This window comes from Trichomycterus rosablanca, chromosome 24 (assembly GCF_030014385.1).
Source record: "Trichomycterus rosablanca isolate fTriRos1 chromosome 24, fTriRos1.hap1, whole genome shotgun sequence".
Lineage (NCBI taxonomy): Eukaryota > Metazoa > Chordata > Actinopteri > Siluriformes > Trichomycteridae > Trichomycterus > Trichomycterus rosablanca.
Window position 1 is genome coordinate 18,547,719 of NC_086011.1, and position 12,469 is coordinate 18,560,187.

Below are 12,469 nucleotides of genomic sequence, written 5' to 3' on the forward strand. Positions count from 1 at the left end.
CACTGACTGATTTAATAACATAAATGTGAATTTTAGGGCCTGGCAGAAGTAAGACAAGAAGACAGAGCAGTAAAAAAACAAAGGTAAGTGGATTTTTTTTTTTTATTTAGCTTCATTTAATGGATAGGGGGACTGAATTCATAGTTACACATTCGTGGTAGACACATGGGGACTTTTTAAAAAACTGTAGCTAAACAGTATTTTATATGAACATGTGTGATTTTGCATCATTTGTGTGGGTAAGAGGAAGTTAGCTTTAATTCTTATCGCTTTGCTCATATTTTCAACATCTTTTTAGCACCGTACAAAAGGAAAAATGTCAAATCAAACGAGGTGACTGACCGGGGAGCCGACTCATTCAGTGAATCAAAGTACCAACTGGGCACCATCTGAATCTATAGACTAATCGCGTTAGGTAGAACTGCGACCGGGACCAGCACACTAGTTACACGGACCAACAGTGTACTGCCACCCGATCTAAATTGCCAAATCGAACTAAAAGGAAGCAAAAATAATCGCTGGAAGGAGTCCGGTGGCTGAACCGACACCGTGAATCACTAGACTAAATGAGGAATCGAGTCTGCGGTGGCGGATCGGAGATTCGATAAATATTGCCAACAAGGACAAGTGGTTAAACAGAAAAGCTCTAAAATAATAACGATGTATCGCAGCACCACCGACTACCTTACCGGCTGTTTGAGCAGCGAAGTACAAGTGTCCAGGCTTCATTAAACAGCCGCACAGTCAACTGAGCCCGAATCAGAACCAATGAGCGCTGACTCCTGGGATTTGTAGTCCGATTAGAACTACAAGAGTAATAAAATATACTTTTTATTTATTGAATTACAGTTAGGTTCAGCAGAATTATTGTAGCTATAAAGCTCTCTTGAAATATGTTATAATTCTGCTACGTTATCAAATCTATTTTAAGTTAGATTTTAGTTTTAGTAGGCCTATGTTATCTGGCTGCTTAAAACAGACCATCACCAAACCAAGATATTTCTTCCACCTTTTTGGCTGAAACGACTTCAGTGATTTTACTACATTGTTCCTAATTAGGCAGATGTGACACTTCCTTCTGCTAATGTTCATTTTCTTTCTTTCTGTTTTACTTCTCACTTTAGGATGATGTGTATCATTTGTACTGCACCATCCCTGATAAACACGTTCCTGCTAACAACATAAACACAGTTTACGACCTGCTGCAGATGCACTGACCTGCTGCACTTAAAACCATAAAACCACGATGAACTCTGAATCCATACAATATTTTGTTATGTTCTGGTGCAATACTACCCTAATGCAGGATTACACCATTTCCATGAAAAGTCCCGTTTCTGATTCGTTGATTTTGTGTTTCTAAAGAGTGAATTCACGCTTTACATGCTTGACTCAGTAACAGGTTCTGCTACATCTCCAGATATGACATCTAAACTTTGCTGATTAGGTCAAAGGTAGTTTATTGTACTGTATTAAAAATGTATCATTGATTCTTTAGTCATATTTCTAGCTTTTATAAAAATCTTTGTACAGTTAAATTAGTATTGCTGATTATGTAGGACAGAAATTGTTTATAGGCTACAATGTCTGTAGCTTATAAACAAAGGGTAGTTGTAGCTTAGTGGTTAAGGTACTGGACTAGTAATTAGAATGTTGCCAGTTCAAGCCCCACCATCACCAAGTTGCCACTGTTGGGCCCTTGAGCAAAACCCTTAACCCAGATTGTGTACTGTCACGATTGTATGTCGCTTTGGATAAAAGCGTCCACTAAATGCTGAAAATGTAAATTTGTGAAAATTAAAAGCAAATTTTGTTTTGTTAACCTTGTTGTGCCTTATTTCTTTTTGAAAGATTGGCAACAAGACATGCCGTCTTGGTGTCTAAATTTTAGATAACTAGATGCACATACTGTAGATGCAGCTAATAGAACTGACATAGGAACAGACAGTACAAACAGTGTTTTTACTTTTTAGGTTATCACCAGCCCACCAGAAACAAATGCAGGAAGTGGTCAGAAATATCTACCCTCACACAAATGTACTCATTCATTCAGAGCTTCAAACCTAGAAATCATCAATAATGTACCACTCAGTGTATGCATGCAAATTCAAGCTACAAGGCCAGGCTCAACAATAACGGTTTTTAATTTTAAAGAAACTTAGGGGAAACTTTGTTATGACAGTCTTGCTATTCCTGTGACTACATTTTTATCTAATTTTTGTTAACCTTGTTTTACCTCAGCCAGCCGCTTTTAATAGCCAACAACAAGCTACTGGTACTTCACAATAACAATTCTTGTTAGGTGACTGCTTTTTGTTTCAGATGGAGAATATAATGTCAGTGGCTTTCGACTGAGTATATTTACTGTTATGTAACTTTCACTTCACATGTTCACATGGGTGCACACCAAAACTTACATTCACACACCCCTTACTAGCCACATTCAGAACTACCTACATTCAGAATCTAAAAGTGTTTAGATGTAGTGCAAAGCCATAAATACACACACACACATTCTGCTGTGGCGAAGCTTCTAAAAAGAAATGATGAATTTAATTTGTGCAGAATGTTTATGTTGCACTTGCATTATATTTAGGTGTGACCACATGTTTCGGATCATAGTGCATTTTAGTAGCAGTCTGAGCTCAGCAAAGTGTGCATTGTTGACTAATGCTTTTTATTATACTGTTCAACTCTACTGGTTATATAATACACTTCCTATATTAACATATATTTAATCAATACATAATAAAAATATCCCTGTCACTGACAAAAATGAAAACAAAAGTAATAACACAAATTAAGTGCAAGTGTGATGATGTGAATAATCAGGACTGCACTGTGAAGATGCGAAAATAAATAAATTAATTAAAATACCTAAAGACTGAGGAAAGTTCTACATAATGCATACAATAATTATATATGAAATTATTTAGTAAAACACAATAATCGCTGCAAGATCAGGCTTTACCTGGCAAGATGGTGGGCTGTGTTCCAAATCGCACACAAAATCCTATATAGTCTGCTAGAAACAAGAAGGCTTCACTTTGTATGACGTCACGTTTAGCACACTATTTAGTGTACAAGATGGCATTTGAAACACAACAAATCTCCATGCGTTGTGTTTACAGCGAGTTTTATTAGGATTTATGCTGCGTGTTTAATTTATTTGTTTTATAATTTATTTTTTAAATCTAAACTGGCGTAAGTTTTAGTCTTTAAAATCCCCTGACACACAGTTTCTTACAAGTGTATTTAAATATACAATCCGTAAACAAACACGTCCAAAGAACTGAATCTGACGGAGCAGCGACGCTCATTTTGATGAAAATATGTTTTTATTTACAGTAAATGGCTTTATATTTTTGAGGTACAGCATCAAGCATCTTAAAGACGTTTTCATTCTCTTTTTTAAAGCAAGCATGTTTATGAAATTCTGATCAGTTCACATCATGATAATAAATCTCCGGGACATTTTCCTCTTTTACGTTTCCTTACTTCATGCATCTTGTTTTTTCATTTGAAAAATTACAAAAAAGAATGAAATAAACAAACAGAATCGTTTTTTTCAGTTGCTAATAAAGAAAAACTGTGTTTGGATTCTTGCAAAAAGCAGTAAATTATTCTTGGCTCAGTTGAAATAAAACCATCAGCAGGGCTGTGTCCCAAATGCTCCGTTTTTATTGAGTGTCTGAAAATCTACGATACATAGAATTCATTTTAACAAGATTTGTTGATTTTTAATTTATTATATGTAGTTTATCGTGTGTTTGAGACTGAATTTATCCATGTTTGGCCAAATATGTTCATTTATATGATAATTAGTAGATTAGCAAACAGTTTATTAGCTAACTAGAAAGTAAGCTAGTATTTTATTACTTAATAAAGTCAGAATGTTCTCTTTTCTAGCTTTTTTTTGTGACTCAGATGATAAAGAACAGCCCAAACGCCACGTTTAATCTTTTCATATGCTTGTTAGAATGAGTTTTGCGCAGTTCTAGCATTTTTGGGACACATCCATATCAGAACATCACAGTTAGACTTTCGGAAAAGGTCTCCGACCGCGTAAAGTGTCAGCAGGTTTCATCTGAGTTCGTCATGATGTGTTTGTTTCTGTCAGCGAGCTGCATTTAGCATTAGCGTTAGTGGTTGGCTTGGACGCTTTTCTCAATGGCCGCTCATGGTTGAAGGTCGGTGGCTGCCGCTGAAGGTCACCTGGAGACGAGGAAGGTCAGGAGAGGAAACAGAGCCACCACCAGTGCGGGAGAAAGAGCCACGGCTGATCCACACTTCATAGCGTTCTCCTACACACACACACACACACACATTAGCAGACCATAGAACATTTACTTTACCCCAAAACTCTACTAATGCCACTAAACTCCGGCTAATGGTTCATATAAATGATGTGATGTTGTCAGAATGAAAGCATAACAATATGTTGGACGTCCAAAAGTTTGTAAACATTGGTACACACATTACAATATTGGTATTTTAATCATTCGAACACCGATCTTGCAGAAAGTTGTCGCATGATGTGAGGGCAACTCCATACTAATCCCCCATGCTATTAGAAGAAAGGTCCAGCATGTTCAAGCTCAGGTGTTTGTATACTATTGGTCACATAGTGTTTGATACTGCCCAAAAACAAAGCATACCTCAGGATGGAAGGGGTGGCAGGAGTCGGGGCGTTTGCGGTCCTTCTGTAACTTAAGGGTCTCGCACTTTAGAGACTCATTGTGTGTTTAGTGGTTAAAGCTAATAATCAATCATAAAGTAATAATAACTCAAATACAACTAATAATAACAACAACAATACTATTTTACCATCACTTAATCTTATTCAGGGTCATGCACTGCACAAAGGGCAGGAAACACTCGGGACAGGTTGCCAGTTCATCACAGGGCAAACACACATAAAAATAAAAAACAGTAATGATAATAATAGTACTTAAATTGTAAGTTACTTGGTGTGTAACGCACTACAACTGGGTTGTGTCCATGTTTTTGACCGAGACAACACAGGCAATGCAATCTGGTCTTACTGTGGTTTACAAGGTGTAACATAAAGCCTCCACAAGGGGGTGCTCAAAGTTCATTTAATTATTTTTTCTCTCTGCGACTTCCAAACGATTACAAGTGAAAAATCTATAATGCCAAAAGCCGTCAGGCTCAATTAATTAATTATTATTAACGAGCGAAGGATATAAATGATCTCGATTGGCTCCATTGTAACTGAAGGGGCGGAGCTACAGTCACACTTGTTCTCCACCACGACCATGAAGAGGTTACTGCTGGGGATCTGCTGAATAACAAACGTCCTGAAAACAAAGTATAAAGAAACAAGAGGCAAATAAAGCCAATTAAAGTACAAGTGTAAGTAAAATGTAAGTATTTTACTCACACACACACACACACACACACACACACACACACACCTGATACAGTCATCACAGTCGATGCTGCCAGCCGTTTCTTTAATGGTGCGCTCCGAGACGAAAGCTGGATACTCCGTATCACACGGCACCATCATCGTCCTCTTGTTCACTCTGTCAGCTAAAACACACACCACCATAAACACAGAAATTACGCTAATAATTCCATAAATAGGATGAATATCATAATAAAAAACACACTTTATTTTCAGAGTGTGGCAGTAAGTCACTGTTAAACTGAATCACCTGTTACAGTCGAGTCCACGTTCCACCAGCTGTACAGGTTAAATTCCAGCAGGAACCTGGACCAGATGCAAACACACATAAACAAATAAAACCACGCAGCATGACACAGGAAGGTTTTGAATGTTTTATGATCTATTAATCAGCTGAGAAATTCAGTTTTGCTTACAGAATTATTTCACTGAGGAGCCACTTCACAGCGGTGAACGGCTGAGAGGAGAAAACACACACACACACACACACACACACAAACAAACACAAATCTATCACCAAATATTTAACAGAATAAGAGGATTTTGGAGTACAGGTATGATAGCTGACTACACGGTGTGTATTCACGTGTTTGTGTGATTGTACTCACGTTAAGAAGATTGTGTGCGCTGTCACTGCTGCCTACAAACTCCTTACACTGAGCCTGGTAATCATACAGAGAGATCCTGCAACACACACACACACACACACACAGGGTTTAAAGTGTATTAGTGTTAATATCCGGTTAGCATCGTGTTGCACAATATTTCTAGTAGCTCCAATTAACTTGACTGCATGTCTGTGAGAGGAAACCACGAGTACGATCTGATGCAAACTCTACACAGAAAGGACCCTGGCCTCCCAGCCAGGAAATCGAACCCAGGACCTTCAGCGCTACCCAACGTACCACTGTGTACAGTCAATGATTCTTTAACGTATTTAGTTTTTGTGCCAGATATTTATCAGTGCTGTGTGTGAATATTGTATATTGAATATTAGTGATAGTGTTTAATACACTTATGTGAGTGTGTGTGTGTGTGTCCTAGACGTTCACCTTTTAAACGAACCCATCATAAGCAGTTTGTTCATGACAGCCCCCTCCACCTCTCCAAAAAAGAGCCCCGTCTGTGAAAAAGACGTCACATCTGTTTATTGGCAATTTCATTTAGTAGAGTTATTATTACTTATTAGAAGGGAAAAAATGAACATAATAAAATAATAGTGAGAAATGAGATGTAGTGTGTTATCTGATAATGAACCGATAATTCAAAGTCTAACTGTCCTCCATTGTTTTAATTGGGAATAATTGTGAGTTTTAAGGCAAACTAACCTGAGAGTAATCCTCAGAGACCAGAACGAAGCCGTTATTATCGATGAGGTAGCACTTAATGTCCTGATAAGAGAGAGAAACAGTGTGAGTTCTGATTCATACTCGACCTCAAATCTGTGATCATATAGAAATATACAGCATCACTGGATCATGTCTAATCTGTTCATCTTTTGTGCAATGATAAAAAACGACAAGTTTTTTTATGCATTTTAATGTTGATGAACTCTACATCTTGGTTTTGACTTAATTGATGCCACTGTGACAGGAATTAAATGGACCCTGATCCAGCAGCCTCGGAGTTAGCCTGGCTAAAGTTTTATAAGTTTCACCAGCTGCATTAACGCTGTTTCAGTTCTCTGTAATTAAACTGTGGCGCCAGAAATGAGGAACCGCAGAGAAACAGGAAGCCGGTCGAGACCAAGGGAATTATGGGAGTCGTACCTGGTTATCACAGCTGATGCTGCATTTACCATCCAGAGCTTTACACTGCACAGAACAGAGAGAGGCTGATAAAATACAACAAAGTATTTTATTTTATTAAAATACAACCACTTTATCATGATCAGGGGTGCACAGGGACCTGGGCCATGCAAAACTTGATTCTGCACTGTCATTCACTACATGCAGGATTGGATATCAGTTCGTTCACCTGTCTGCTGGCCGTCCAGAATTTCCTTTGAAAGAATTCCAGTTTCATCTGAATCCCGACAGCTAACATGAGAAAAAATACGAAACAACACAGTGAGACCCGACATGGCCAAAAATATGTGGACACCTGACCAGGAGCTTGTCGGTCATTTTATTTCAAAATCATGGGCATTAATATGTCCACACTCTTCGACCCACACACAAAAAAAACTATCTGTGAGTTTAGGCACTAATGTTGGATATAAAGCTCTTATCTGCAATCAACATTTCAATTAATTTAAAGGTGTTGGGGTCGGGGACTCAAACTGTCGTTATGGACCTCGTTTTTGTGCTCAAGAGTGCAGTACCCACAGACTTACAGCCTTTTATTTACCTGTGGTGGGCTGAAAGTAGGGTCTCTACATGAAGGAAGCACTTACCTGCTATTATAGGTGAGTTCCGGTCATCCAGGAGCTGGATTGCAGTGCTGGCCAACACCACACTTTTATTATTATGTGCTACAATATACAAACACATCAATCACTGACAGTAAACAGCAGCTTGAATCAACACTTTAGGACTTGGGTTTGATCCTCTATCTGGTCAGTGTATATGAGGAGTTTTGCATGTTTACACACACACACACACTCACTCACACTCACACACACACACACACTACTAACGCAATTCTGAAGATACAGCATTAGAGCCTGTGTCGAAATGTGCACTCATATTGTAAACCACTAGATGGCGACAAATACAAAGATTTAAAACTCTGTATGTCTGTGATAGTGTATCCGTGTGTGTGTGTGTGTGTGTGTGTGTGTGTGTGTGTGTGTGTGTGTGTGTGTGTGTGTGTGTGTGTTACCTGAACTGAAGGGGATAGAGTACACAAAGGTGCCAGGAACCTGTTCAGCCGCTCTTTTATACCACAGAGGAAAGTGATCAGCATTAAACACACCCTCCTTATCCTCATCCCCTAACAGATTCCTAATAACACACACACACACTTTAAATATTACACATTTTCTTTCATAAACAAACATTACTGACGTCCTTTTTAATAAATGTTCATGCCCACTAGTGTAGCACTAAGCAAATTCAACACAATCTAAAGAAGCCAAACACTGGACATTAAAAGGTTTGATTAAGAGGCCGCTCAGGTGGCGCAGCGGTAAAAGAGACGCGCTGCAACCAGGGCTGGATTCTGAGAAGCGTGGTATCGAATCCAGCTTTGCTTTGCCGGTTTGAAGCTGAGTGGCTATATGAGCAACGATTGGCCGGTTGCTCATGAGGGGGGTGGGACAAAGAACCGGATGTGGGTCTCTCTCTGTCAGAATGCGATTACGTTCTCTGCCGGCTGATTGGAGGCGCTTGCACAGGGATGGGAGAGGGTGCCCTTAGGGTGTGTCTCTCCGCATGCAACGCTAGGTGGCGCCAAACTCATCAATGTGTGGGTGGCAAAGATGCATCTGGCTGCTGGTCGTGTTACGGAGGGGATACGGGTTAGCTTCAATCACCTCCGTCAGGGCAGGGTTCGGCATAGACAGAGAGAAAGCATGATGCTAATTGAACAATTGGATGCGCTAAAAGGGGAGAAAAGGGGTAAAAAAAAAAAAAATAAAAAATAAAAAATAAAAAAAAAAAAAGGTTTGATTAAGTAAAAGTAGTTTGATTGATACTCACTGATTGGTCAGCTGCTCCGGAACAACAAACAGGTTGGTTCTGGATAAACCGGTGCGAGTGCCCAGAAATGCGATTTCCACTCCTTTATCAGGGTTCCTGTGTGATTAAAAATAACTATTAAACTTCACTTTACTTCTTTACTGCACCCTGAATTGTTTTTTATAAAAAGCACGTTTTCTGTAGCCTTTTGTAGCTTTTACACCAGTCACATGTGAGGGAAGGTTTACGAATCCTAAAACTTTCACTTACTCAGATTTATTAAGCGCCAGGCCGGTCCAGTAGGATCTCAGTGGAGCGGTGATCAGGGCGTCGAACAGAACCTGCTGGATCAGCTCTCGGTCACCTACAACAAACCAGAGGTGACATTCACACACCCCCAACAGACACAAGGACATCAGCTCATAATGAGGACGCTGCCCGGATCTCTGGGGCAGTTTAGGAACGATGGAGGAGAACACATGCCGGGACACCAAGGGCTTCTGTAAAGTCACCACAAAGTTTCCAAAACTGGTTATTGGTGACAGTTTAGATGGAAGATTTAATACAATAAACTTTCATGCACCCTATAATATTCATTTACATCTTTGCATTTCTGTGATTTCAATGATTTGGGTTTTACTTCATTGGAACAAACTGCTTAGTTAAAACAAAACGGTTTAAATTATTTTATGTGGTTCTGGAAATATGACAAAAAAAGCTGGGTCAAAATATACATACAGAAACTTTTGGTGATGTAGAAAGCTTATTTGACATGATCTCCTAATGACCCATTATTAACTGATAAACTTTCGCTGATGGCTTCTCTGTGTCTATATACATACAGAAAGTGTAATTGAACCCATTACACTAAACCACAGACATTCTATTAGTGCCTTATAGTGTTTATTTTTATAAATTAGAAATGTCACCTGGAGCCTTTTCAAAGCAAATTTAAGTTCTGAGATACGTAGAATACACAGTACGTCCTAAATAGTTCAAAGAGTAAATCAGATGTAAACATTAGGAGTAACAGCAAAAACCATAATGTGTAAATACTGTACGTTGGACTTAATGAAACAGGCTTGGTACCTTTTAATGTTTATAAAACGTAGCAGTGTCCAGTTCTCCTGCATTACACTAGAATTGATGTCCGAGTGTTACACCAACTTTACAGTATGAGACTTTAGCGTAAGAGCAGGAGAGTGAAAACAGGACTGAAAGTGCTAAAAATTGTAAACATAATGGTATATTTAGCCTGAATTCTTGCTTTTTATGACTAATACTGTAGATACAAAACTATATTCTATGTAAATATATAGAGAGTACATTTGTATGCCTGCATAAATCGAGTGTTTTGAGAAATAGCGACATCAAGCGGTTAACAAATGATGTGACTTTATAAAAAAAATAGAGCTCCAACGCTCCACATTTTATTAGATTTTATCAGTGTGGCTGTAAGGTGAGAAATAATTGTACTTTCTTACATTTGATGTGTGGTTTGCGATTGGTCAGGTTGAGTTTGATGGCCTGTATCTGAGTCAGGTAACGATGTTCATGCTGATCGTCTGTATTGCAGTACGTCCTGAAAGGTTCAAACGTATACATTTACGCTGGACATAATGAAACACGACTAGCACCGTTTAATGCAGACTAATTAATCATCGCCGCACCCCAAAAATGCCCTAAACGGCTGAATGTCCGTCCTTGCTGTAGCTGGGTGTCCCAGTGGAGGAGAAATGTGTGTGTGTGTGCACGTACAGTGTGTTTCTGCTCTAATACACCTACTGTACATCAGCTCGTCAGCTAATTACAACGTCCTCAACACACTGCAGCGCTAAGGCCCCTAAGGAACAGGAGCAGAGAATCATGGGAGTCATTTATGGGCATGAGGTTGATGCTGCCTGCGGCACATTGTGATTTTCAGCAGTAACAGTAAGTCCTGGGTGAACAAGGGCAGAACCTTCGTTTAGTTTATCAGACTAACAGCAATGTTGACACGTAGCATTAAGCTAGTTTGTGAGTGACCTTGGCGATGCTAATGTTAGCTAAGCTGAGGTGTTACACGTTTAATTTTAGCCAAGCCTGCTGTAGTATCACACACTATATGGACAAAAGTATTGGGACGCCCCTTGTCATGTTTGAAATCATGTGTTTCAGCCACAGCATGTAATAAATCAGTGATATAAAGGGAATTATGTGCTTCTGACTTAGTTTAGGGAAGGTCCTTTCCTGTTCCAGCATGACTGTGCCCAGTGTCCTGCATAGAGCCCTGACCTCAGCCCCAGTTAACAGCTCTGGAATGAACTGGAACATCAACTGAGGCCATACAAATGCTCTTTTGACAAAACAGGCACAAATTCCTATACACAGACACACTTCTTGAACCAAACCTATTAATATAACTTAGGAAAAATAATTAATAATTGTTAATTTTGCACTAATGATGGCATTTTTCTTTCCATGTATAGAGAAATCCATGCACATAGTGCCAAGCAACTTTACCATTCATCTGCCAGGGCGACACCAGTCTGGTCCAGAGCACGCAGACCTGATACGTAAACACACAGCAGAATCCAACTTTATTCACTTTGTTAAACGTATTGATGAGAAAAGCCAAAAAATAATAATAAATAAACTAATTTCTAATGAAATGAACTTGTACACCACTGCCCCCTGGTGGAGGCTTTAGGTTACATCCTGTAATCCACAGTGAAACCAGATAGCCACCGTTTTTATTAATGAAGTATATTTCGTTTTGTGTTTTGTTTAGTGCCGTAAATAAACAGCTATAAAATTTTACATTGGATTTTTCAGATCGTGGGGGTGCCACGCCCCTAATCCCAGCAGTGTGGGAGGGAGAACTGTACCTTCAGGTTTAGTAATCTACATTTTAAGCAGTGTTACTTATAGTAAATCGTCTTTTGGTCTGTTCCTGCTCCTGGCTGGCTCACCAAACATTAGGCATCAATGTATAAATGAATTCTACTGCATTTTTAATTCGTTATCCAGTTTGGACATGTTCTGGAAACTATTAAACAGGATTAATGATAAATAATGTACAAAAATAATTAGGAACAGATTAAGAAACGGCTCACCTGCTTCGAATGAAACGTTTCCCTTGAAGAAGTGCTTTCCGTGTCCCCGAGACAGAGCCACCCCGACACTAAACACATGTAAAACTTAATTACAATTAAGTGCTTTACTTTTAAGACTCCTGATGAGTTTGTTAATGATTTAAAACATGTTATTAATTAGTGTTTTCTACCTAAACGGAGTTCCTTTGATGTCTGTGAAGTAATAATCATTGTGCATGGACAAGACACGCTTCTGTCAAGAAAATGCAGCATAATAAAGTTAACAATCTATAAAAAATACATGATATTCATTTATTCTGTTCCTTATTAAGAAATAGAGCTCA

At 38.9% G+C, this 12,469-nt stretch overlaps 1 protein-coding gene across 1 annotated transcript in view; it reads right to left on the reverse strand.

The window, feature by feature from the left end:
* Positions 1–3,319: 3,319 nt before the first annotated feature.
* cacna2d3 (calcium channel, voltage dependent, alpha2/delta subunit 3) overlaps positions 3,320–12,469 on the reverse strand; it is a 36,774-nt gene continuing 27,624 nt past the window's right edge. The window contains exons 20-38 of the mRNA XM_062986328.1: positions 12,317–12,378; positions 12,147–12,214; positions 11,554–11,599; positions 10,536–10,633; positions 9,322–9,415; positions 9,073–9,168; positions 8,255–8,376; positions 7,827–7,904; positions 7,409–7,470; positions 7,201–7,245; positions 6,760–6,822; positions 6,484–6,554; positions 6,040–6,115; positions 5,848–5,888; positions 5,682–5,737; positions 5,439–5,556; positions 5,208–5,321; positions 4,659–4,740; positions 3,320–4,304 (exon numbers count right to left, since the gene is read on the reverse strand). Of these exons, the coding sequence (XP_062842398.1) occupies positions 4,212–4,304; positions 4,659–4,740; positions 5,208–5,321; positions 5,439–5,556; positions 5,682–5,737; positions 5,848–5,888; positions 6,040–6,115; positions 6,484–6,554; positions 6,760–6,822; positions 7,201–7,245; positions 7,409–7,470; positions 7,827–7,904; positions 8,255–8,376; positions 9,073–9,168; positions 9,322–9,415; positions 10,536–10,633; positions 11,554–11,599; positions 12,147–12,214; positions 12,317–12,378 (1,485 nt within the window). The 3' untranslated portion in view covers positions 3,320–4,211. The remainder of the gene's footprint in view (positions 4,305–4,658; positions 4,741–5,207; positions 5,322–5,438; positions 5,557–5,681; positions 5,738–5,847; positions 5,889–6,039; positions 6,116–6,483; positions 6,555–6,759; positions 6,823–7,200; positions 7,246–7,408; positions 7,471–7,826; positions 7,905–8,254; positions 8,377–9,072; positions 9,169–9,321; positions 9,416–10,535; positions 10,634–11,553; positions 11,600–12,146; positions 12,215–12,316; positions 12,379–12,469) is intronic.